Genomic DNA, 26,745 nt, shown 5'->3' with positions numbered 1-26,745 from the left:
AGCCAACGCTACTCAGTTAGCTAGTGCTACTCTGTTGGCAAGTGCTACTCAGTAACCCAGTGCTAATCAGTTAGGGAGTACTACTCAGCCAACGCTACTCAGTTAGCTAGTGCTACTAAGTTAGGGAGTACTACTCAGCCAACGCTACTCAGTTAGCTAGTGCTACTCTGTTGGCAAGCGCTACTCAGTAACCCAGTGCTACTAAGTTAGGGAGCGCTACTCAGCCAATGCTACTCAGTTAGGTAGTGCTACTCTGTTGGAAAGCACTACTCAGTAACCCAGTGCTACTCAGTTAGGGAGCGCTACTCAGCCAATGCTAATCAGTTAGCTAGTACTAATCACTTAGCAAGTGCTACTCAGTTAGCTAGCTAGCGTTACTCAGCTAGCCATCACAGCTCCCCGAGTTCGTCAAATGCATTATGTTGTTATATAATAATCAAAACAGAACAAAATGAACTGAAGACGAAGGGGATTAGAAATGTTCATTACATGGATTATCACCGATCAGTGACTCACGGTCGCTGTTTTTTTTCTGATTAAAACATCACTCAATACTGGATTAATGTCACAATCGAAGTCTAAAAACAGCCTGTGTTTTATTTGTGACAAATAAAAACAGTGGGAGTCAGCGTCTCCTTTTCCGCCAGAACAATGGGGAGATTATAACCATCTAAAATATAGGCTTATCTGTAACACAAAGGAACCACAGCGTTAATCAGCACTGCAAGCTGTCTGCCAATCAGGAAGCACAAACAACAGCATTCAGTGTAACGGACGCAGAGGCACTTGTAGGATTTTTTTAAGGTGGGGGGCATAAGAGGGACCATAATTCATACAGAATAGCTACCTCATCATTAGCCAATGATATATTTTGAATCGGTGAATGACAGGGAGGAGGTACACTGTGGACCAATCAGCTTTCAGCTGGGTCTCTGTGGCTCCGCCCCTGTACACCCGCCCCGGATCAACATTGGGTTGCTCATGTCCGGCCTAAAAGCCAAATGACAGGAGCCCCGGATTTGGATAAGCGGGTAGAAGATGCAGCCAATGTGGATATCAGTTGTTTTGTTTCATTCACAGGCACCCAGAGTGAGAGAGAGCTCATTAATGGGTCGTTCCACAAGCTCTGGGGGTTACGGGAATCATGCCACTAGCAAGCTAATAGGGGGTGCGTGTGTATATGTGTGGATGGGGTGGGGGTGGGGGGTTCTGGCTGAGTCACAGTCATGACATCAGTGGTGCTAATATGATGCCATGGGCATGGGGGGAAAAAAAGCCCTTATTTATTAAACAAAGGGCCTTCAGTGGCCCCCACCACCGCCTGCCAGGCTGCTGGAATGCCAGCGTGTCCATTAGAGGATTGTTTCCGGGTACGGATCGATGAGCGCCATTAATAATGATGTCATGAAGCATCCCCAGACCCCGATGGCCTTACTGTGGCCTGCGCGGTCAGAGATGGCAGCTTCCGAAATGCCGCCACACCTGAGGACCACGTTCCTCCGTGACTGGCCCTCCTAAGTACTAATAAGTAACACTCAGCAATACCGCTGTCGATGCAGGATGTCTGAAACCCTCCAGGAAGGGAAGCTCGTAGGCAGGGCGCTTCCGCCTGGTCTCACCTACCCGGCTCTCTGCTTCTTGGACTTGTCCGAGATGCCGTCCCTGGCCATCAGTTTGTTGAAGACCACGATGCCGATCAGCATGTTGACCTAGAAGAGAGGTGTGCCGTCACACGTCGGGGGAGGGGCGGGCAAACACGGCGCAGCGTTTATGGATAAACGGGTGGACGGGTCAGGGCGGTGAGGCCGGGGCCTGCTGCTTTGCGCTTCACTCCACGCGCGGCTGCCAGGCGCCAGGACGTCGACGAGCGCCAGCACTATGCAGTGTCTGCTACGCTCTTCCTCCCCACTGCGTTCGGTCTGTCCTTCAGCAGCCCGGCAGGTGACGCCGGCCTCCCTTCCCCAGCTAAAAAGTCGAGCGTGACGGGGTGCCGTCGCTAATGCGCTAAGCTGACAAAAACTGACCTACGGGCGCACGTGTTTTCTTGGGCAGTGGGCCCGTGCTCGGCGTGAGCGGCGCTGTGCCTGACATTGCTGCCGCTGATCTCTTTCGTTCGTTTTCGGGATGAAGTGCCGACTCCTTCGGGCTGGGCTCTTATCAGACGGACTCTGTCAATAGCTACCCGGTTGGCACACGCCCACACGCGCGAGCGCAGGACATTATGCTAATTCCACCTAACTTTGAGAGGTTGGTAGTGCTTACACACCCAGGTGCCCGTGTCTCCAAGCATAATGTGTGCCTGTTCTCACGCCGCTAATGCACAGCCCATATGCAAGACGCAACTGCTTACTACTGTATGATTTCCCTAAGGCGAAATTAATTATTTTTCCATTAATTAGGTATTGACATCCCAGGAGGTGGGAAAGTGTGTCGCATGTGCTACCAGATGCCTAAACGCGTTTGCAGCTGTGTTTATGTGCGGGTGCCTGAGCATGCGTCACCAGACGGTGCCTGAACACGCGAACAGCAGAAACTGTCTCAAATTCTGAGATCAAAGCTAACAAAGCAATGCAGCATCAGAGTCTGTTGTGCAGCGTCTCCCCAAAGCTCTCGCTGGGAATTACATGCATAAATAGACGAGCGCACTGGGGAACACCTACACACTCTGGCAAGAGGCGCAGTGCATTGCAGTGGTGACTGCCGAGCTACAGGAGAGCATCAGTCAGGGTGCCTTGTTCTGAGGAGCGCCGACCTAGCAAACCACTGGTTCCAATACCCCCACTGCCCATTGTCCCCCCCCCCCCCCCGCCAGTACAGGGAGAAATAGGGCAGTGCTATTTGTCAGGGGTGGGGGGGAGAGCTACTGCTAGCAGGGACGCTGAAGAATTACCCGCTCTGACTATTCGCCCTCAAATCTTCGCCGACAGAAAAGTGATGCATCATAGGATGGTGTTACTACTGAGTGACTCACCAGTACGATGACGGCAGCAGGCCCCACAAAGGCGTAGAGCAGGCCTCCTTCCAGGGATAGCCAGCAGCTGGGGGCACAGGGGGGGCAGGGTTAGTCCGAACACGCTGAGGCAGCCGCAGGCTCGGGGCCAGGCATAGCTAGTTTTGCAATCCGGACCGTTATAGTCACAGCACATTGGCAGTCACAGCCAGGGCAGGCGGAGGTGCAACCGCGGCTTTGGTCACAGCGTAGACACGATCGAAATCCAGTCATAGTCACGTGACGTCGACATCGGCAGGACACCCTACGTCACTGAACTGGAACTGAACCGAGTTAAGTCACATTTCCGGACATAAGCCTTAAACGAGGCTTTGCAAACATGACATGTAGCCAGCAACCCTTCTGGAAGGGCCCTGTCATGTGACGTGAGGTGGTTGATGAGTTGGGCAGAGGGGAATTGTGGGTAATCCTAGAATGCGCTGATGCAGTGGGGGGAACACTCACTAGTTGGGGGTGCCGTAGCCCCTGGCTCGGGTGAATCCCACCGAAACAGCCACGACGAGAGCCGGGAGACCTGGAGGAGAGCAGGAAGAAGGGAAGGTGAGAGTCAAACGGATGAAATGTTTGGTACGGTGCCATCTCTCTCCCCCCAAACTTACACAGTCCAAATACTGATAGCTACCCAACATACCCAAATGCCCAGAGGAACACCACTGCGTTTCCATACATATTAATGTGTGAGACTGTGCACTTATACGCCCTGCGATGGACTGGCACTCTATCCGGGGTGGGGGGCGGCACTGCCATTACTGTCAAAAAGGATGCATGGATGGACTGTCCCCTACTGATGTGCATGATGATGCCGGTCTGGGCATTATTTTCCCAAAACCCCTGGGTAATTGGTTCTACACAAAGGAACAAAAAATATTAATGGGAGACTCCCCCCAGAGCAAGATCCCCCCCCCCGGTACTAACCTCCAGCGTAAGGCTGGCTTCTCCAGCTTCTCTGCCCCCGAGGCATTTGGGGTGGGGGTGCTAGACACCATAAATCACGTAGGCGTTGGTGTCCCGCCTTAATTAGGCTCATCAGCTACAACCCCCCCCCCCCCCCCCCTGTTTTGCACCTGGGTGGAAACTTGCGAGGCTCGCCTTGTATGCTTATTAGCGAGGCGCTGATTACTGCGGCAAATTAAACACAAACATGCAGCGATGAACTGATGAGAGAGGAGTGTGAAAACTTGGCGAAATTAAGGCTAAACAAGCGAACAAGCCTGGTTTTTCGTTCCCAGCGCTCCTCATCAGTACCCCTCAAGCTGTGTGTTTTAGAGGGTTTCAGTTAGCGTGAAATAAATAATTTACTATCTCATCAAACAGTTTTGCAGCAATGCCTTATTTCTCGATGCATTTCCATGTCGAGCACAATTTTTCTCCTAACGTGAAGCCTTGATAATGCTGCCATACATGTACTTCGAAACATTCAGCCCCGAGAAACATAATCCATTTTTAATGGCGGACCTTCAGAGGGCATCGCTGAATTAATAAATCCGCCCATTTGATCAATAAATAAAGGGAGCTGAGGTAAGTGCTGAAATATCTCCCAGGATGCTCCTTTGCAGAGAGACGCTACGCTCCGATTTAAAAAAAAATGAGCAACCCACCCGATGCCCATGACTCACACCATAACTGGCCGAGATGGGAGGATGCTACCATAGAGACGGCCGCACTGTGACTCAGGTGCCTGCACCAGTGGCCAAAATCGTACAGTTAAGGAGCAACTGGCGATTGACTTGGCAGGAGAGGCTATATAATCAAAATATTTTCTGGAGAGTAAAATAACAATATCTTTTTTTTTGTGATCCAATTTTTAAATAACAATATCTGAAGTGAGTCACCTTTATTATGTAACAGAACATTACTTATTTAAGAAGAAAAAAACAACAATGCCATTAGAATAAAAAAATAAGCGAAGGAACATGTTGCTAAGAATTAGTGTCCGCTGACACGGAAACTGGCACTGCACTGCCAGCAGAGAGCCGGATTCTGGGAGATAATTTGTCTCGGATCCGGAATTTCTTTAAAAAAAAAAAAAAAACAATAATTTCAGGAAGGGGGTGATGGGGGGTGGTGCAGATGCTAGCGGCGGGTGTCCTACCCCAGCCAAGGCAGAGGAAGCGCTTGCGAATGAGGCGCGACCTCATCTTGCCGGTGACGGCCATGTAGGACTGCCACGCCTCCGTCAGCACCCAGCAGAAGGACGCCAGGAAGAAGAAGTGCAGGAAGGCTGCAGTCATGGCGCACAGCCCCTGTGGGGGGGGGGGGGTGTTAAGCATCTCTGTGAACAGAAATCTCGGGGCCGAGGGGGTACGGAATAGGTGTCCCTGAAACACCACTCCTGTTCAACAGCTGAAACCTTTGCCATACCACCCCCCCCCCCCCCAGTTGACAACATTTAACCCTCACCATCCTCCTGCCCCTGCCAACCTCCCTCACAAACTGCTAACTTTAACCTTCACCATCCCCCCTCCCCCGTGAAAATCTTGATCTCGCATGTCAGAGTAATTCTAGCACCGACCATAGGGGGGCGAAGGTTCTGGATGGGACATGCCCAGACCACTGGCACCTCCTGGCAGCAGTGCTGACCATGGAGATCATGGTCACGCCGTCCAAACTGGATCTGACTAAATGGAGGATGCAGTAATTACAGTGCGCGCTGCATATCTGCTACTCCCATTCAGAGGGAGCCGTATTTTTACTCGTTTGTACAGCCGGATACATCAGTAATTGCAAGTCCAGTAAGTAGAGTAATTAAGGCTGTATAAATAGGGAGAAATACGAGTTACTTTGAATAAAACTGTCGGTTGCTCACCAGTAATTAGGGGAAAAAGCGCATTCGTATCACATTTAAGACGCCTGCAACAATGTCAGTGTTATGGTCACATACACAAACATGCACTGACTGTGAAATTTGGGCATATGTTTTGAAAAAAATGCAGAGGGGGGGGGGCACTTTTGGAGCCAATGGCGTAGGAGAGAGTTTTGTTTGGGGGAGGACAACATAATAAATAAACCTTTAGTCTAAAAACAAGCTAAACTGCTCAAACAAAAAAATCATCCCTGAAAATCACGAGCCCGACACGGGCCTATCCGTTCAGTCTGTCCCGAACGGTGGGGCTTTACAACCAACCTCCTCGTAACAGGAGGACTGCTGCCCCTCCTGCCTGGTGCCCGCAGCCCCCAGGACAGGCTCCTGACCCCCCACCACCCTGAACGGGACAAGCGGCTACAGGAGATGGATGGATGGGTCTGTGATCTCGGAGTTTTCCAAAAGTAATCAGACCAAAGACATGGCTTCCGCTTCCTCACATGCATTCCGTGGGCCTCGAGCACATGTCCAGTCGGCTGACATCTGTGCAGGAGGCACAGATCACAGAGCCATCGAGGGCTGCGAACACTCAAGGCAGTGTCGTTTTAATCAATAAGTAATGGATGCAGCCAAATAAGGGGAAAATGTCCTGATCTGATTAGCAAGAGCCACTCGCCTGCTCGACCTGTGCCAAACGCATATAGGATACTAGCAATGTAGCATCAGGCTGGGGGGGATATTTAATGGTTCTTTTTTTTGTTTAAAAATACAGTGATGAAGAGTCTGCTGTTAAGCCTCCACTCTCACCTTCTGCAATGAAGCATTTTATAATGTATATTTAGTTTAAATACACACGTTTTAATAAACATTTAATAATGTGTGTATGAAGTCATTACCAAACTGCACACATTTCCACAAAGCTGCTATCACATTGTAAGGTCGGCGTTTTATTCCAATTTAATGTCCCCATTTCCGGATGTCTCCTTTGATAGTGCCCATTTTGTGCCGAAATGGCCTATCTATGCCACCCTCGGATGACATAAAACGACAGAAATCGTTTGGAGTAGATTTTGAGACAAAAGGATTTCACGTTTATCAAACAAGGGCATTTTCCACGCCGAAGCAGCCGCGCTAAAGCACTTCACGTCTGCAAACAGCCGTAGTTTCGCCTCATTCAGTCAGAAGGCACAGCTGCCCAGAACATTTAACCGAGCGGCTCAGTCGGTCCAGCCAACAGCAAGCTGCTTTTCTGCTATCAAAAGGGGTAAATTCATTCAGTCTCTTCTGTTTGTATGCATATTTATAAAACAGCTGCCAGCCATTGTTTTGGAAGGTCTAGCAATTCAAGGATGAATTGGGTTGGCTTGTATGTGTGGGCACACGCAAACGACATCACGCACATGCGTGCCAAGGACAGTGCGGCGCTTTCCATAATTATCTGTAACGGCAATCAAAAGCCACTGTATCATCAAGCCGGCAAACACACAGACACCCAGTAGCAGGGCAGCGGGCAGCGCAGGGATGCAGACACGCCACCTGAACGGCCTTGAATCTGATCCCAGGACAGACCTTGTCACAGAACCCTTAAGAATTGTACTTTGTACTTTCTGTGTTTTGCTGAAGCGAAATTTCAAGCTGCTCCAAAAGTCACTTTGGATAGAAAGTGTCAGCTGAACAACCAAGTATTTTTATAGATCACAAGAAGGCCGTTTCTAGTTCAAGAGAGTCTAAGCAGAACATGATAAAAACAGACCATAATGTCCAGTGTGGGTGTTTATAAACCCTGCTGACAGAGACGTGCTCTAATGAATACAGACAGTTTGGGACAACCTAATTATGTATGGAAACACTGCAGCCAGAGAGGGACCAAATCATAAACACTCTGCTCTGCATTTCAAATGTCTGTCTTTTTAAATTGTTTCCTAATTGTCCTGCTCATTGTGTTAATTGCCTCACCAACATAAGTGCTGGACACTTCAATTAAAATTTGAATATGAGCGAACGTCTGTCGGGGCGATTCCAAGCATCATCTGGAAGGGGCAGTACAGTACCTGACCAAAGCTAATGTGGGCTGAATTTGGAAATTGCCAAAAAATTAAGCATTTGGGCAATGAAGGGAGAGCTTAGATGTTCCACAAGTGCTCCTCTGGCATGTGGGCCACGTGTGGCTCATGCCCGGTCCTCTACGGCATGAAGAGGCAGGCCCGGTTTGATTAGCAGGCACGGCAGGACTGGCCAAGCTGGGGAAATGTCACGGTAAACCTGAGAGGAACCGAGAGACACATGGGGAGAGGCTGCACGCGGCGCTGCGCTCCTCCTGCCTGTCTCCCAGCGCCTTGCCGGGCTCCGTACTCGTCACACTCTGCAGCCCACTGCCTGGAGAGGCAGTCTGCTGGGCTGGGGTCACGCCGCGATCACCATGACTCCAGAGCCCTCCCCCGCGTCAAGGCTGTCGCTTCCTGTTAGCGATGGCGGGCGGCTGCCCGCACGTAAGCGGCCGGTGGGCTCGCCCGGAATAAAGACGTGACAGCGGGAGCCCCGCGCCTTCTGGACAGGTGCCGACGTCAACAGGCCAGCTATGAAAAGGAGCAGCCCTTTGGATGGTGAGATTGTGTGGGCAGGGAGCTCGCGATCGAACGGTGTGAAGGGAGGAAGATGACCTCTGTCTCTCTCAGACACAGGCAAACACCCACGCATACACGCACACACATATTCACAGAGGGCAATACACAGCCAAACACCCACACACATTCACAGAGTCAGGCTCACAGTGGCAGGGTGTTTCTTGGCGCGTTAGTGTCTATGATCAGAAGGTCGTTGGTTTGAATCCCAGGACCAGCAGACTGATGCCACCACTGGGGCCCTGAGCAAGGCCCTTTACCCCCCCCACTGCTGCAGGGGCGCTGCTCATTGGCTGACCCCCCCAAGCTTGCTCTCGCCAGTGTGTGTCTCATATAGAGCAAGATGGGATAGGTGAAGAGGGAATTTCCCCACGGGAATGAATAAAGCATTTCTGTTTTGCTCTCTCACCTTGCTGAGCGTCTGGGCCTGTCCCACTAGGATCAGCACGTTGGAGGCCAGGATGGAGAGACAAAAATTGACCAAGATGATGGACCTCTCAGAACGGATGTACCTGCAGAAAAGAGACGCCGAAGGGACACAGAGAAAAAAGCAGACGAATGATCCAAAGTGCCGGTGGTAGGTTTGATGAACACGGCAGTTCCTACGGTTGGTCAACAGTTAATACTGACTCGCTGTGGATGAACTGATGCTGACCCTGAAGTCATAATTGAGCCAAGTCACACGGCTGTTTCAGATGCTGATTTACTGGCAGTATGGAGTGCTTACTCAACCAGTTGAGGTATACCAGGGGACTGACAGCGAAAACATCATCAGGCAATAGTAACACGACGCTATTGATCTACAGTGAGTGCAGGAGAACTGAGGCACTTAAGATTTACCCATAAGCCCCGGTTGCCATGGTGGTAACTTCAATTAGAGAGATGTCAGCGGTGCCCAATGGTCAATCGCTTCCTGTTAAGTTCTTCTAAGATCCGGGCCAGTCCAGCAAGACTTGGACCTCATGCACATACAGTAAGCATTTGCTGCAAGCGTAAGGTGTGGCATTTGCCCAGCTGATCACGCCCACACCCACAAAGAAATAAGAGGAAAGCCGTTGTCATGGCGACACCAGCAGAGGGCTTGGCAGGCTCACCGCGGACTTGGGAGTGAGGTCATGTGACCCTCTCGCCATCTGCCTACGTGGCGGCACCACCCGGCTCTCACACAGCACTCCTGCTCGTCAGAAGCGCCTCTCATTTGTACGCAATTAGAACTAATTGGGCACTTGGAGCCCATGCGGCCTCGCTGCTGCCAATTCCGCTTTATGCTTTTAGCGAATTCCCCATGAAAAGCTATCCAAAAATATTTAGCAAGGATGTCCGTTATTTTAGGTCTTTGTAAAGGAATTAAAATGGCCTTCCTTGTTTAATGGACAGATAGTTATTTTTCCTTTTGATAATTCAGAATTATATTGGAGAATTTAAACAGGATAAGATCGATTTGCGACACGAAGCCCAGCCTCGATCCTGAAAACAAAATTCAGAGGAAATAATAAAAATCTCCTATGGTGTCGGGTGTGGGACTGGCTCATGTTCCGCTCCACCCTCAGAAGTCTGTCATATGACCATTTTAATTGGGTCCTGGACTGTGTGGTTTTAAAAAAAAAATCTAACGCTGGACTATGTAGTTTATTTTGTGTTTTTTAACAGTGCATCGTGCTACTGTTACTACACTATATTCAATTTACTATCAACATTTTTTTCGTGAAATAGAGTTTGTTCAAAATATCTTTGAAAGGGATGTTGCAGAGATAGAATCTCTGTGGTCACATGGCCCCCTGGAGGGGGGGGGGGGGTTGCATGTAGGATTATGTGGGGGCCATGAGTTGGACATACAGCCAACTCTGGGCGAAGTGGAATTGCCAGAGGAATGGAAAAAGAGAAGGAGTGGAACAGGGAAGAGTCAGAAAAATGAACAAATACAGAAAATAAAATAATATCAAAACACAACGAAAATGACTAATAGACCATTATGATGTTTCTCTGACTGAATAGTTATATACAATATGATCATGTAAAGACATGTAAAGATAGTAAAGACATGAAAAGGCCACAGTAATGTGACTAAACAACCATCTAAACATTCAGAGCACGTGTACAAACGTGTTTGATGCATGCATTTCTGAAACAGTATGCTAATGCTTTTTGACCTTAACCTTTTGCAGAATATAGAGAAGCTGGTCTCATAGCAGTCGCCTACACATCCATAACAGGCGTGCAAACGGATCACATCTTATATGAATAATGCATCCATTCGCTAATGAGCCACAGCCTCGCTTTTCATATGCTCATAAAATCTGTGTTTATCTAAATCGTAATGTAAGCTTGGGGAAATCGGTAAATGTGCATCATGCATCATGCACTCGTCTCCCTCGAAGATACCGGCTTCCCTGTCGTTGACGAACATACTTGAAGCTCGGACTACCTCCTCACGCAAGCAACCATGCCCGCGGTCAGTTACAAAATCGGCACAGTCCCAGAATCCACTGGGACAGAACAAGTACCTGAACCCAACCTCGATTCACGGTATCCTGCGGAGACCTGGTACACTTGTCAGCACTGATCTGAACTGCAGTGTGCCTCTCCGATGGTAACGACTGGTAATAACTGTATATATATTTTTTGCAAATTCCAAAAAGGACACTTTACATGTCAGAGCAAAACAGGCCAGCAGCTGAAGGGTATGTGCCCCCCCCCCCCCACCCGGACACAGGGAATGGGAATGACAGGCGGTATAAAGTTAGCGCACTGGTAATGGGCAGGATCGGCACAGTGAACGCAGCGTGAGACGCACCTCCAGAAGACGGCGTAGATGAGGAGCAGGACGAGCAGGGCTGTGAAGGAGATCCCACAGCCCACCATGAGGGGCACCGACGGCATGCTGGATGGTCCCACCTCCTGCAGGGAGGAGGAAAGAGAGGGAGGGAGAGAGGGAGTAAGAGGAGGAGTGAGCATGAGAGAGGAAGATGAAGGAAGAGGATGAGAGGAGAGGAGGTAGCACAGCAACAAAGGGGAATGGGAAGAAGATGCCAGAAGGAATGGCAAGAAAGAGGAATTGAGGAGGAAAGAGGAGGAAGAAAGCGAGAGGATGAGGGAAGGGACAGAGAGAGGGAAGAAGAAATTAAAACAGGTGCCTTTAACAGTCCAAGCGCTCACACCTTACAGGTACACAGCGCGAATAAGGGAAGCAGAGCAGGTGTTCTCAGCTCTGAGAAACAGGCCCAGAATGACCTCTGACCTGTGACCCCCGACCCATGACATGAGAGAGTGACAGGTGAGGTGAGACCACGGCACTGCACACTTTCACTCCCCTGCCACCCCGCAGGTGATCCAGTGGCTCCAGTTCTTCCAGTGCCCCGTAACACCCCACGTTTAACTCCCCCCTGCATCTATTCAGTTTAAGGAGGCCAGCAGAAGGACGGTCATGGTCGTCATTATTTACCCGATTTGTGTGACTCCAGCACTCTCCCTACCATGCTCTGTCATTACAGTCTTACACGACATTTTCATCTCGTAAATATGTTTACTTTGTGGCACACAATTAAAGAAACAGCACAACATAACACACACACACACACACCTACATGTCAAAGCAGGGTGATGTAGAAACCAATATCCCAAAATATCACAGTTAAAATTTTCTGCCACACTGGTACATATTGCATGAGGTTCTGATGAAGTGTGACAAATTGTACTAAGTGCCATTCCATCTGTTCACTTTGTGACCTTTGACTGTTACCTTGGCGCCACATGCCATCGCGCTCAGGTTGACTACACAGATGAACTACAGCTGTGGTTCTGCTCATCCTCCTGTACTGTCCTGCCTGTTTGCTGGGGCTCTAGCTCTCCAGCCGTAGATGTAAGCCCTGTTCACTGCTCTGAGGCACCCGATGGTTTCCGTGATCTCAAGAGCACCCTGAGAGGCAGAGCACAGATATCACAGGCCATGTTTATTCAACAAGGATGACATCTATTTGGATATTTGGATTGCGCCGAAGAACCATCTCTGGCGGAGAACAGATTGATGAAATCAAAACACTTTGCCCTCAAAGCACTCTTTTCAGATGCCAGATAAACAGCTTAAATAGGAAATAAAAGCAATTGCGTTCACGGTTGCTCATAAAGCTGCTGCTTTTCCCATAATGCTCATTCTCTTCTGTCATATACTCACAGCTTACGCTGGTATACAGCTCGCCCTGCCCTTGCTTTCCACTCTCCAGTTTATAGCATTCATCACCCCTACGATCAATGGCTATATCCCAGCATTTTAAGTGCACCCCGCGAGGGTTGGGTTGGAGTGTGCGCGTGTGTGTGATGAGATTCACCAAACTCCACTGCATTAAGCAACACCATTTATTTCCCATCGCTCATCATTCCACTTGAAGCGTTGCAGCCTGGCATGCGGGACCACACTTCAACTCGTTTCATCATATGTTACTTGTATAACCACTTGTCATATGCAGGGTTGCAGGGGTCTGGTGCCAATCCTAGAAGCTAGGGGTACAAAGCAGGGAATAACCCAGGATGGGGCACCAACCCATCGCAGGGCACATACGCCATACACTATTCACACCTATGAACAATTTGGTAACTTTAATTCACCTCGGCATGTTTCTGGACTGTGGGGGGAGATCGCAGTACCCGGGGGAAATGGCCAGGGCGTCACGTACTCTACTTTTTTAAGCCATAAAATCTTCCACCGTGAAGCATGGCTCTCTCTCTTGCACCGATGCTGGGCCAACCTTGAACCGAAACGTCTTCGCCTCTCTGTTAAAATCCCACATGCTTAAGTCAGATTAACTCTTCGAAATCTTGACTTCCGCGCGACCACGCGGTCGATTAGCGCCGGATAACCGGGCCGGCATGCACATGCCGCGTGATTGAATGCGGCAGGCGTAGACCACAGGTTCATTCACGCTCGGTAATGAATCTGCCGGCTTTCTTCCCCCTCGACAACAGCGGCCCAAGGTCACCAAGAAGGATGCTAAAGGAAGAAAACCTTGATTTACAAAAGCGTGAGCGGATCCATGTTAACCTTTGGTGTCGCCTGTTAGCCCTAACGGCAGAAGCGACAGCAGCGAGGGACAGGCAGCCGCAGGATGACTTACAACCGCCGGAGCAGATAATCTGCTCGCTGTGCTCTGATTACGATTGACACTCCTCATCTGGAGCTGTGGAGTGGGACCAGAGCGATTCGTCTGGCACAATATGGAACGTCGCCGGTGTATTTTCACAGTCCCACGTCTGACCCTCACACAGATGTCGAAATTCATCCCACCCCCACCCTGTCAGATTCGGTTTTCTCGGGCTGTTGGCCCGACTCGGCAGGGACCACCCTCCCAGTGCACAATGGGACCGCATAGCATCTGATGAGCATTTAATGCAGCCAGGCAAGAGCAGAACCAGCTCTCTCAATCTGCACCAGCATCTCAAATCAAAAAACCATATAGGGAAGAGAACTGGAAAAAGAAAACAAAATGAAAACCAAAAAACCACTTTAATCAACCAACCGTAGACGGAGGTCCCTTTTCATCAAGAGAAAGCAACATGAGAGCTAGGGGAAGGAGCCCAGTTTGTTTATGCTCAATTCATAACGGTCCATCAAATATACCTGTGTCTGGCAGCAGAGGGGGCGGATGTGGTATCTGAACAATCCAGAACTTCCGAGAAAGAAATATACAGTTAATGTTAGCAATTAGACTGGGTTTGGAGAAGGACATTTTCCAGTACAGCAAGAGAGCAGTCTTGTGTATGTACATAAAAGGACCCTCTCGATTAAATTTTTACAGTGATAGGGCCCAGAAAATCTGAAGAAGCCATTTCTCACTGATGGCTGCAGATCGACGGGCTTAATGTGCAAGATAATGGTGCCATTTGATGAGTCGTTAATGAAAAGCAGGTGGAGAGAGGGTCTTCCAGTGCCGTCAACCACTACTAGAGTCAGAAGGATCATGACTGTGTGGAACCAAGCTAAAATGACAGAAACACTGTGAAACTTAAAGTACTGGGCTCAGTTATTGTTAACAGATAATTAGGCTGGCTGACATATGTGAAAACCTTCTATAGGCAAAGAATATCAATACTACCCAAGCCAATTAAGTAAATTCAGGCTGCAGAAAATGCCATTTTAGAGATGAGGTTGAATATTTACTACCTGTTTTATGGGAGCATATTTCTGCTGAAGAAAAATGGCAAACAGCCAAATTAGGAATTCATACTAACAATGAGACTGCACCCATTTTGGGAAACCTCCGCACTCGATCATGTAAAAACAACAGCGATGCGATGTTTTACCTCCCCTGGGGACCGTAGCCTTTCAGATCACAGGAGAACACTTTGGGGGGGGGGAGCACAGAAAGCTTAACCTACTTATTGTGGCAGTCTTCGACGGTGAGCTCTCCTTCCACACTCCCTGGGACGTGAATCACGGTGTCAGGTGGCAGCACTGAGCAAGGCTGAGGGCCAGAGGTCGGTCACATCCACATCCTTCTGTGTGTGCCCATCCTTCCACTCAAGAAGTTTCTCTTGGCATATCTGCTGTTCTGCACGAAGAGCCAGCACTGGCAGGTATTACAGGATAATGGCCAGTGATGACCCCTAGTGCTGACTCAGCAGATCTCATCTAACACAACAGCACAAAAAGAGGTCACTAAAGCAAGACTGTTTGCTCTCATCCCTGTGCCCACCTGGTAATACCTTGTATCGGGACATCATGTTCTGCATTAGAATGTTCTGGGTGCTGTGTTCCATTGCACATTATCTAAATATCTCCTTTTGCGTACTCATGTATGCTCTATGTTGCTGATTTGTTACTGCTCTACTGTAAATTAATACTCTATGTTATGTTATTCTTGCAATTTATTTCATGTTGACGTGACCAGTTACAGGTTTGTCATCTCACACGCATCTGGCGTGACATTCATGCTTTCAGACTCACAAGAAATCTATATTAGTCCATTATAAACCTAAAATTAGCTGCATCAAACGCGTTGGGGTAATTTGCAAACCAGACTATTTACATGGTAATAAAACTGTTACGTACATGTAAATGCGTGTGTATGTGTGTGCAGATTTATCTCGAACTGAAAATCTCACTCCATTCCGCTGACAAAGTTGCCCACGCTATCATTACACTGAAACAAATCTGTACACGGGCTGAACTTGCTGAATAAAGTTGATTCTGATGGTTACTATTCCACAGTCCAAAGGGAGCGGCTGTTCTATCCCTACTGCATATCTGCTAACTTGGTGCTATCTGGACCACCTCTCTCACAAACTTGCCAAATAAGCAGGGGTACGAGCCGATACTGACACCACTGTAAAAACCCTGAATAATCAAAACAGTGATACCATATTCATAGAAACCCTATTTTGTCAGACAAGGTTAATTCCTGTCCCTTTCCCTGAAATGTAGTGTTAGGGTTACTAACGCAACATTTTCCCCTTAGAGACTGTAACTCTTCCTCAGAAAGAATAATTCTCGTCTTCTTTACGTATAACTGGTCAGGAGGATGTCAAACGATGTTACTTTCATGTGCAGTTTGGGGGAGCATTTTGGGAAATCTGTATGACCCGTGTCACTGTTCAGCCAACCTTTGCTAATGGCCATCAACCGATTGCTAACAGCTAACAGTTAATGGGTGATATTGCAGTTAATCCAGATCTAGGTCCCTTTGCTAACAGCAAATGGTTAGTAGCTAATGAAAGTAGGCGGGGTGAACCTGACCCCTGCTGAAAAATAAGACCTAAAAGCGAACAATTAAGCGAAATCATCCTGATTCTCACTAACAGCTCTAGGGGAAATTCTCTTGCCCAACCAAATCTACATTTGAAGAGCAAATTTCCGAAACTCACTCTGTCCATTTTTTGTTGTTTGAGATGAGACCACCAATGACCTAAAGTCAGACTTCATCATCATATCTTACAGTGTCGGGATCCAAATCTCACTTACTCCTCATGTAATCCAATAGAGAATTTTTGTTAAATTACAGAAACGGTGCAGTAAGCTTGCTACACACAGCGAGTCTGTTCTAACGCGAGTGATATATTAGTATCCAAGTGCAACACAAAGCAGAATTGCATTTGTATCTGCGAGATTTTGGTTGGAGAGAAGAGCACTACACGGACTACGAAGTGATACGATCTCAGCGGGAAACACTACTTGTACGGAAAACAGTTTTCCAAGTGAACAGTGATGGCCGATTTGTGAAATTGGTTCTTTTCAGTGAATCAGTTGAACCGATCTTCAAATCTGAAAGAAGTAACTGAACTTTTTGACATCCAAGCATTTCACAAGTCAAAGTTTTAGATTATAAAATTCTGAAAATATTTGACAAATTATGTAAAAAAGCACATAACCCTTTTTAAATTGACTTTGACTTGCTTTTCGTAGACTAGCCCTGTTGCCGTCAGTGCCCCTCTGTTGTGTTTACTCTGTCTGCCTCCCTGGGTACATGGTGGACGGGGCTCATGACTCCCGACTCTCAACAATCAACAACTCTGCGAGTTCGGTGCGCTCGGCTGAAACGGTTTCTAGGCAATCCAAAAAACCCATAGGAGATGTTTATGACAGCTACTGTCATTATTTCTTATTAAAAATGCAAATAATTACATTATTGGCTACTGGTATCACTGTTTTGATTATTCAATTCATTTTGTTTCTGTTAAGTTACTAATTTTAGTGGTTACATTCCCCTAACCCTATTTTTCCCATTGTATATGTGTATATACTGTACAATGCAAATAAGTTTTTGTTGTATATATTTATTATGATGTTCTCAGGAATGCATTAGTAACGTTGTAGCAGGACTGGCTGTACTTACTTATGAATTTGTTCTATTCTTGTAACCCGTAGACTGAGTGAGTTTTGGAAATTTGGGCACGTCTGCTTAGAATGGTAGTATTTATGGACTCCTTGCCTGCACATTCGTTGTAAGTCCAGTCTACTATGGAGTTTAGCTTAGCTGCTTGGTAACACTGTCATTCATCATTTACTCTCATTGGAGCAAGCAGATGGACCAGAGATTAAAGAACAACAAAACAACCCATGCAGACCCATATAAGCTCGTATCCTAGAACAAAGTACCTACATTTCTGCAGCAAATAAATCCATTTACTGAATTGGGTAAAATGGAAAACGGTGAGCCATGTAAACGTCCGGACCAATCATGTGTAAGTACTGCATCGATAGTGCAGAGTGAAAAGCGTGGCCTCATTTTCTTCCCCGTATCAGGATTATTTTAGGCCATTTACAATGGAATCGTCACAGCCAGTTCAAACCAGTCCCTGGCTTTTAACAAAAGCGGCTCAGTCAGCGAAGGCGGCGGCATGCAGCTTTAATTCAAACATCGCAGTCAGACTGCAGGCAGGCAGCTACGAGTCTTTAACCGGATTCTGTCCACAGTGATTCTTGCACATTCTAGGTAGATGTTCAGCGTGTTGGGCAGTCAATATTTTAAGAAATGCTACGGATTTCAGGCCAGACGCCAGCTGATGTCAGGGCCGTCTGTACAGTACATGAGGCAGGTGAGATGGGCTTTCCTGTTCAGAGCCACTGCAAATTAGGCTGCAGCTTGGCCTTTACAAACTTACACTTATTCACTGACTGTTTGACTCTCCCACGGTCTCACTCTCACTCCTTCTCCAATTACCGTCTCCTTCACTCTTCCTCCTTTCCATACTTTTCTTCAGTCTACTATCTCCTCCTCTCGTTTTGTCCCTCCATCGCTCACGCTGTCCTCTGCCCACATGGCATTAGGCCAAAGTGTTGTCTCCATCTCTCGCCACATCCCTCACTCATATCCCAGCTTCCTCGCAGAGTTTGTTGTTCAGGGTCATTTTCCATCCCCCGTCCCCCCCCACCCCCCACCTCCCACCTCATGCAAATCAATAGCAGTAATTTTAGGTGTGCTTTTCCAGAATGACGGCGACTGAGCCACATTCTGCATGCGTGTGTTTTGGGGGAAGACTGCAGGCGCGGACAGGATGCTACTCACCACAGTGTCTGCATATCCATTAACGGAGAAGAGGAGGGTCCCGATTTGAAGGAATACCTCATGGCTTTATCTGCCGCATTACTAAATCCCCCCCACCCCCGCTGCCCATATGTAGAACCCCACAGCTACAGTGAAAGTGCACAGAGGCATGAGCAAGCAGATACACGCGCACACCACAGGGAGTCAAACTGCGAGTCACCGCCAAGTTCAGAGTCAGCTACTTCGAAATAAAGACATTCTGCATAGCACTAAGATTTTCAGGCACTTAAATTTTGAATTTAAACATTGCATGATATTAATAATAAGGAATATATCCTCCCAAATTTGACATGTCTGTCTGATGCCCCGTAACTAACCCCAACAAAAAGCTACTGTTTTGTTCCATCTTCCTTCACAGCAGGGGCATTGTTAGGACCTTAAGGCATCAGGGCGTAGCCCAGAGACCCGATCTGTCTGAGGACCACCATATTAAATTGTCCCTCTTTGATGATGCGATGATCGCAGCACTATGAACGCTTTGGGAAGCTGAAGCAGGACTGCTGTGATGTACGGGATTCTGAAACTGAGAGCCTGGCTGTTAAAACACCTGAGATAAACGAATCATCTGGGGCTCGTGCCGATTCAAACGGGTCTTCAGCCCCCAGCGCCCCAGACTTGTGACACGTCTGACCAGGTCATACCCATTAAAAACGCATCTCAAACAACCCAATTCCTTACTGCCAGAGCTTTGTCTCTGACTGTCAAAAGCCACATCTGCAAGCATAAAATCCTACCGCCGCTGAATCCACTCTGCCTCCAGAGCCTTGTCTCTATAGGAATACTCACAAATAAAACTGCATCCTCCACCCCACCAATGACAAGGATGCACATAAGCCAGTCAGAAACCTCTCATATGTTCTCAGAGTTTTGTAAAACTAGACCAGCTTTCTACATGTTGGAGTTCCTTCTGGAACCTGGGTGTCTCCGCGGTAACGGGGGGTGTACCTGGTCCTTAGGCAGCTGTGCCAGCACGGCGAAACTGGAGATCTTGCTGCAGAGACATTTGGTGTGGACCGCCGGAGAGGGGAGTGTCTGGCAGCCCTCGGTGTCCCATGCATTTACGCCAGCCTCTCTGGATGGAGGGAGACACACACAGACACACAGAGGGTTACGAGGACGCACACACTGACAGACAGAAAGAGGTTTATCTGGAAAACTCAGAAATGAGGCTTGATCACATGCCCCGCCCCCAACCCCCAGCTGCATTGACTGGTGATTACCAAACCATCCACCTTCTGTGTGTATGTGTGTGTGAAGCCGATCCTAGGCATGGGATCCATGACTTTTCAGCCCTCCACCCCCAGGGGGGTCCTTTCGGCTGATCTCACCGAGTGAGGGCTTGGTTGCCCTCGGCAGAATTATCGCAATTGACTGGTTGTGGTTATTGTGAAAACTGAATATGTTATATATATATTTTTTTTAAACGCATTGTGGAAATCATGCGACCCCCCATTTGGGGGTCACCGGTGATTAGGGCGCATAACCTGTATGGTAACCAGTCTAGTGCACAGGATGATGCATTATGGCCAATTTTTAAACGGGACTTTTGAGTGTAAAATGAAACAGGAGAACCTAGGGGAGGACAAACATACCAGGGGACTCAAACCCACAACCTGCAGGTGTGAAGCAGCAGTGCTGACAAGTGCTATGGCATACAGATGGTCTCAGAATCAGCCAGCGTTTTCTCCTTTGCCTTCTCTCCCACCTCCACCTCCTTCTGTATTATCACTTAACAAGGCTGTTCAAAATAACTCTAATGAGATACTTGACTTTGAAAGCAATCGATGTAAACATCCAGAACTACTAATCGACGACATTAGTAGTTTCATTATACTGCGAGCAGTAAGTGCTAACAGATGTTAAGGCTGGCCTGTACCAATGGAGAAGTGATCGGGGGGGGTTGGGAGGGCATGGCAGTTAGCACAGCAGAGGTGACTGATTACGTCCATGGGGCCAATGAGGTGCGTCACCCCGTGCTGGGTGGGCAGTGCTTATGCACACACTGACCTGACTCTTTACTCTGTTAATATAAACACTAATCATTGAACAAAAAATGTTTTTAATCAGCACTTTTACTCAGCGGTTTCCACTATCAAACAGCCTAAACACCAAACACACGTCAGATGTTTATCTGACCTCAAAGTCGTCCCTCCAAATTAACCCCCCTCCCCCTCCATATTCAGACCCCCAAGCCAGGTGATAAGCCCACCCGTCTCTGTCCACTAAGTGCTTAATAGGCAGTCAAAAAAATTACCTTCATGTTGGTGTCTAACTACCATAATTAGTCTGTCAAAGTGTGTCAGCTTAGCCATTTCAAAACCTCCTACAAAAAAGTCACCCCGTATCCGCAGTAACCAGCCAATACATCCATGTATTTTCGATTTGACCGCTAGCACACCTCATTTGGCTGATCAATACCTCACTGAGTTATTTAACTAATCAAGTTAACTAATTAATTGAGCTGTTGGTGAAATGCAACAAGAAGGTGTCCCCGCCCAGAGGTTTGGGACCTGAAGCCATTGTTCTAGCCAAATTTTTGGAGGACGGGAAATTCTTGTTAGTTTTTATGTTACTCTTAATCTGCATATGTTCTAATGTTATATTGCGTATTCAGAGCAAATACAGCCTTACTCCCCAGGTAAACAGATAACATTTTCTTCGACTGGCTAAGACTTTTTCACAGTACTGTAACTATTGGTGATATCGCCAGAACACAACAGTATCAAATACAGAAATACATTCAAATCGATGTTCATAGCCAAACAGTTAGAGTAAAATTAATAATCGTTATTATACCAATAAGAAACACTAACAAGGAAGTCAAAAGTCTGCCTCTGTGTACTTAATAAATAACACAAATGAAATTTAGCTTGGAGTGAGATGGTAAAGGTTCAGGTTAACTTCCTGCGGTGTGGTTACTGCCCGCCAGGTCCTGGAAGGCTCACGTCTGCAGCTAATGGGCCTTATTTTGCAAGGCCTTTTATTCTCGTTTGTTTTTCTTTCCTTTCATTTTAAAAACAGCTTAAAATGGTGACAATTAGTGCAAATGTTTTCTGCCAACTTTCTAACAATTCTCACTTGATGTGCTTTAATTCACTAGACTTTCCCGGCATAAGATATGCATACCCAAAGCCTTTGAATAAAAGCACAGGTTTGATCCCGGGCACTAATGAATTTCAATGATAATGCAAAAAAATTCTAATACTCTAAAACTTGTGCAATTTCTTCTATGCTCATTTTTCATATTTTTAAATATAGTTTCATTAAATAAAAATATTGCCTATTACTGTTTTCAGTTGCTATTGGACCATACATATAGCAGAACACCTGAGAAACGTTAAACGTAAAGATAATCTCTCCTCCACAGTTATACTTGCCATAAAATATCAAAATTTAATATCCTCAAAGATGACATAGATATTATCAGTTCATAATATTTCGACAATAACAACTGGATGTGTCATATCACCTCCTATATTACTAGACGGCAGCTCAGCCCAGTATGCGTGTCAGTTTTCATTCCAGCTGGATTCTTAAATAATCAGCTTTGATTGAGCTGCAAGCAGATTACTGGGCCGCATCTGACATCGCGCGACAGCCCTGCGCCTAACCGGGCCGATGTGGACCGCCCCCTGCTGGCAAGAGAAAGTTTTAAAAGTGTCTAAGCAACTTCGGGCACTGCTGAAAGCCCTGTTTCCTTGTGCTGATTTCTAGGACAACGCAGGTACTCGTGAGGACTGCAGTCTCAAAGGCTGCCCGCGCTTGGCATGTGACACCAGGTGGGACGAGATCCACAGCTCAGTGCTGAGCTACACCAAAAGTGTCATGAGCTTTCAGCGTGAACTGCTTCAAGCAATCCGGGCTGCAGGCTCAGGTCTATTTCTATACTTCACTCTATGCAATACATATATATTTATATGGCTCAAATTAATTATACAATTTCTTTGTAAAAATACCAAGGTATGCCTGCGCTAATGAAAACATTAAGAAATAGTCTTTCACTTTACTCTAAACTTATTGGCTTACAGTCCTTAGTATTACAGGGCAGCTTCAACTAAATTAAGAATAATTTAGTGCTCTATTAATCGATTGCTTAAAGGCAAAGAATAATGGGCTATCAGTGTAACAGTATACTCTTGCATTAGAAGATGGTTTAGGGAAATAAGTTAATAAAATTGTGTTTTGTATGTCCTATAATTGGGGAATAAAATAGTATGTTACTGAGAAAACATTGAGTTTAGAAAGTGCTGGAACTTGCGCAGTCAAACAGCACAAGTGTCCATCTGCATTATAGTAGAATACACAGGTAGGGACCTCCTAGCCGGAATATGCAGGTACGGTCCTCCTAGCCGGAAAATGCAGGTACGGTCCTCCCAGCCGGAATATGCAGGTACGGTCCTCCCAGCCGGAATATGCGGGTAGGGAACTCCTAGGCAGAATATACAGGTAGGGAACTCCTAGCCAGAATATACAGGTAGGGAACTCCTAGCCAGAATATACAGGTAGGGTTCACCTAGCCAGAATATGCAGGTAGGGTTCTCTTAGCCAGAATATGCAGGTACTGTAGGGAACTCCTAGCCAGAATGTACAGGTAGGGAACTCCTAGCCAGAATGTACAGGTAGGGTCCTTCTAGCCAGAATATGCAGGTAGGGTCCTTCTAGCCAGAATATGCAGGTATGGTCCTTCTAGCCAGAATATGCAGGCATGGTCCTTCTAGCCAGAATATGCAGGTATGGTCCTTCTAGCCAGAATATGCAGGTAGGGTCCTTCTAGCCAGAATATGCAGGTATGGTCCTTCTAGCCAGAATATGCAGGTATGGTCCTTCTAGCCAGAATATGCAGGTATGGTCCTTCTAGCCAGAATATGCAGGTAGGGTCCTTCTAGCCAGAATATGCAGGTATGGTCCTTCTAGCCAGAATATGCAGGTACTGTATGGTCCTTCTAGCCAGAATATGCAGGTAGGGTCCTTCTAGCCAGAATATGCAGGTAGGGTCCTTCTAGCCAGAATATGCAGGTAGGGTCCTCGTAGCCCGAAGAAACAACTGGTCCTGCAAGGCATCCAGCTATAAAAACTGCTGATTTGCTCTAACTGATGGCGAAATCAGGAGGCCACGCTGACTCTAGTGTTGTGCCATTACTATTTGTAAAATATTCATTACGCAAAAGATGCGTTACAGATCATTTAGCTGCTGGCTCAGTGTTAAACACTAGAGACTGACCGGATAAGACAATAAAAAGATTTGACTAATGAGGCAATATCTTTTGTGACATCATGTGACATATTTTTCACCATGACTGTAGAGCAGTGCAGCACTGGGCCGTTTGGCCTCATTGGTGCCACACCTGGCCCGTTTATATACAAAAAAAATAGTCTTTTCATGGCAAACAATTCAACACACTTGAATTAGAAGTGAAGCCTCTGAGGGTTGAGTGGTTTCTTTGTGGACCGTCTCGGTCCATGAACTTCAGGAGTCCGGTTCTCTATTGTCCAGGATCAATGCATAACAGTTTCAGGGCAATTTATTCATTCGCAGATTTGCTGACATAACATGAATATATCAAGAAACAAGCAAAATATTAAACAATAGAATATGAATTACGCCTGAATGAATGAAATTAAATACACGCCTGAGCTCGGTCAGTAATTTTGCGTTACACTAGGGGTCGACATGCACATTTTCACCAAAAGTAATTCATTGCTCTTCTGCCAAACCCAGTGAAAAGTTACAGGTTTTTCTCATATTGTGGGGAACCATGGTCCTCACGATGTAGTAATTACAAAAACGCACACACACCGACACCGATACTCTGTGTGTCATTGGACTGGAGAAAGAAACTGGATGGCATGTAGAGAGCATGTAAACATAGAATGCAGTGATGGGCCCATCATTGGAATGATGCAGCACCAGTGCTACTCACCAAGTCACAGTGCCACCCAAATAAAGAGTCACACTGGCATTTACACTATACAGAGTGAACGGTCGCAAGGTCAAAACCCAGTAATAATGAAGCAGCCAGCACCCAAGGATGAAGCGGTAGCCTAATTAGAATGGCTGTGTTCTTATTTGGCTATGCCACTTAATGAAAATAACTGTTCCAGACTGCACTCCTGCTAATTTGTGCAGAGGGTCCTTTCGATTCCTCTGAACGAACGAGATGCTTTCTCTTTTGGACCCTGCCAAGGGCTCTGGCCAAGCAGCTGTAGGGCCTTCTGCTTCCTAGGAGCCCTATACGGCCGGCCTGCCATCGCCCGCTCCCTCCTCAGACGGGGCCATGATCTGCTCCCCCTCAGACAGGGCCGGCCTGCTGTTGCCCACTCCCTCCTCAGACAGGGCCGGCCTGCTGTTGCCCACTCCCTCCTCAGACAGGGCCGGCCTGCTGTTGCCCACTCCCTCCTCAGACAGGGCAGGCCTGCTGTTGCCCACTCCCTCCTCAGACAGGGCAGGCCTGCTGTTGTCCACTCCCTCCTCAGACAGGGCCGGCCTGCTGTTGCCCACTCCCTCCTCAGACAGGGCTGGCCTGCTGTTGCCCACTCCCTCCTCAGACAGAGCTGGCCCAGTGAGCTCCAGCCTCTACAGGGGAACTCAGGCACACAGAGATAGACGAGGCTCTGTAAATACAGTGGGAACCCAACAAGTTTATTATGGACATGGGCACCAAATAGGGGAGGGGCAGGGGATGAGAGTACAGACACAGGTGGTGTGGCCTATCGGTTATACAGCCCAAGCAGGAACTGCTGGAGTGTTAATCACTGACAAACAATATGCTGTGCTTATGCCACAGCTTGTGGGTGTGTGGGGTGGTGGGGATGATTAATAATCCCCCCCCCCCATTAATCAGCATCATTACAAGCTGTACAAATCCTCCATTCAGAGACACTCCTACAATCGCACAGTGTCAGTGATATCCGGCCTGTAACACATCCCCTTAGAGGTCATGTCCATGCTGAGGTGGGCGTAGCCAGGGGGGACTGGGGTAGCCGTTAGCCTTGCCAGGAACAAGCAAGCATGCCCACGTACCACTGCCAATGACGTCCTGCCGCAGAACAAAGACAAATGACGACCTGGTCCTCAGCTCCCGCCACAACTCTCCTCCTCCGCGTCTCCGAGTCGTCCTTTAGTTCCTATCTGAGAATCTTTCTTATTTAAAGGACACGCGCCGAAGATGCAACGAAATATAATTTCATCATCAAGCTCTGCCAGGCGGCACGGCTCGCTGTTCCGTCAGCGCCTTTAGTGTGACAGGTCGTGCCAAAAGTGTGACACTCCGTCACGCTATACCGGGACGAGGGCGCGCCGGGGACTGCTTCAAAAGGCACTGTCTGACATCCTGCGCTCTGATTGGCTGACGCAGTTGATGGATGTTTCGCACGGAGCTGTTAGTGAAATTTCTGCTTCGGATCAGCGGCTCTCAGTAAATATCTTGAAAGCTATGACGGAATATTAAGTACACAAGTCCAGCCATTTATCTGTGTTTCAGCAGACACATCGCTATGGAGACACAAACTTGTAAGTCTGAAATTAAATATGTTTTATAAGCCCTTAATCTGAAGTTATATATTATGTATTAAATATATCAAGTCCCCAAACTTGGCTAATTTAGCTAAAATACTATATACTTGGTGTTTTTCATGTATTCATATTTCTATATTACAGTCTTTAGATACCAGTACAGTAACTTAGTTAGTACTATGGTGATTATCCATTCCTGAGTAGCCCAGCCCAGCGATCTTTCTTTGTATTTCTAAAACTCCAGCCTAGTCTGGCTTGTTTATTCACTTTCAGCCTCATTCTAGTCCACAAGAACTGGAAAAATGCCTCTAGATAATGTAGATGTACATTTAATCCATTTAGCAGGTGTTTTTCTCAAATGCAACACACATTTGCGAAAGCGGGGTCAGATAGTCCCAGGAGTAACTGGGGGTTAAACTCAGGCACCTAACAGTGAAACCGCTGACCTTCCCGTCGCAGACGCAGCACCTTAACCGACTGAGGCACACGTCAGTGCAGATCTCCATAAGAACTAGGAAAAGGAATGTAGTATATTAGGTAACGCTTTACATTAACTGCATCTTCATAATGCTTCTATATTGCATTCATAAAATGTCCAGTACACCTTCATAATGTATTCATTAAGTATTCATAAAACATTCATAAACATCATGTATGTATACCTTAACATCCCAACATCCCTTAACAGCTGAAACAGACATTAATAACAGATATTATATAATAATAACAAACATTATAATCGCATAATCATGTAATATTTGTTA

At 47.1% G+C, this 26,745-nt stretch overlaps 1 protein-coding gene across 12 annotated transcripts in view; it reads right to left on the bottom strand.

Moving 5' to 3' along the window:
* adgrb2 (adhesion G protein-coupled receptor B2) overlaps window positions 1–26,745 on the bottom strand; it is a 211,889-nt gene that overhangs the window by 27,450 nt on the left and 157,694 nt on the right. For all 12 annotated transcript variants that reach the window (XR_002840637.2, XM_072705364.1, XM_023832061.2 and 9 more), the window contains 7 exons: window positions 19,414–19,540; window positions 11,229–11,332; window positions 8,844–8,946; window positions 5,103–5,253; window positions 3,455–3,524; window positions 2,972–3,038; window positions 1,624–1,709 (listed from right to left, as the gene is read on the bottom strand). Coding sequence is in view for 11 of the 12 variants with exons in the window: in XM_072705364.1 (XP_072561465.1) it covers window positions 1,624–1,709; window positions 2,972–3,038; window positions 3,455–3,524; window positions 5,103–5,253; window positions 8,844–8,946; window positions 11,229–11,332; window positions 19,414–19,540 (708 nt within the window). In the remaining variant the exon portion in view is untranslated. The remainder of the gene's footprint in view (window positions 1–1,623; window positions 1,710–2,971; window positions 3,039–3,454; window positions 3,525–5,102; window positions 5,254–8,843; window positions 8,947–11,228; window positions 11,333–19,413; window positions 19,541–26,745) is intronic.

This window comes from Paramormyrops kingsleyae, chromosome 23 (assembly GCF_048594095.1).
Source record: "Paramormyrops kingsleyae isolate MSU_618 chromosome 23, PKINGS_0.4, whole genome shotgun sequence".
NCBI classification, from domain to species: domain Eukaryota; kingdom Metazoa; phylum Chordata; class Actinopteri; order Osteoglossiformes; family Mormyridae; genus Paramormyrops; species Paramormyrops kingsleyae.
The sequence above is the reverse complement of the archived record's forward strand: the minus strand, read 5'-3'. Positions and strand labels throughout refer to the sequence as shown.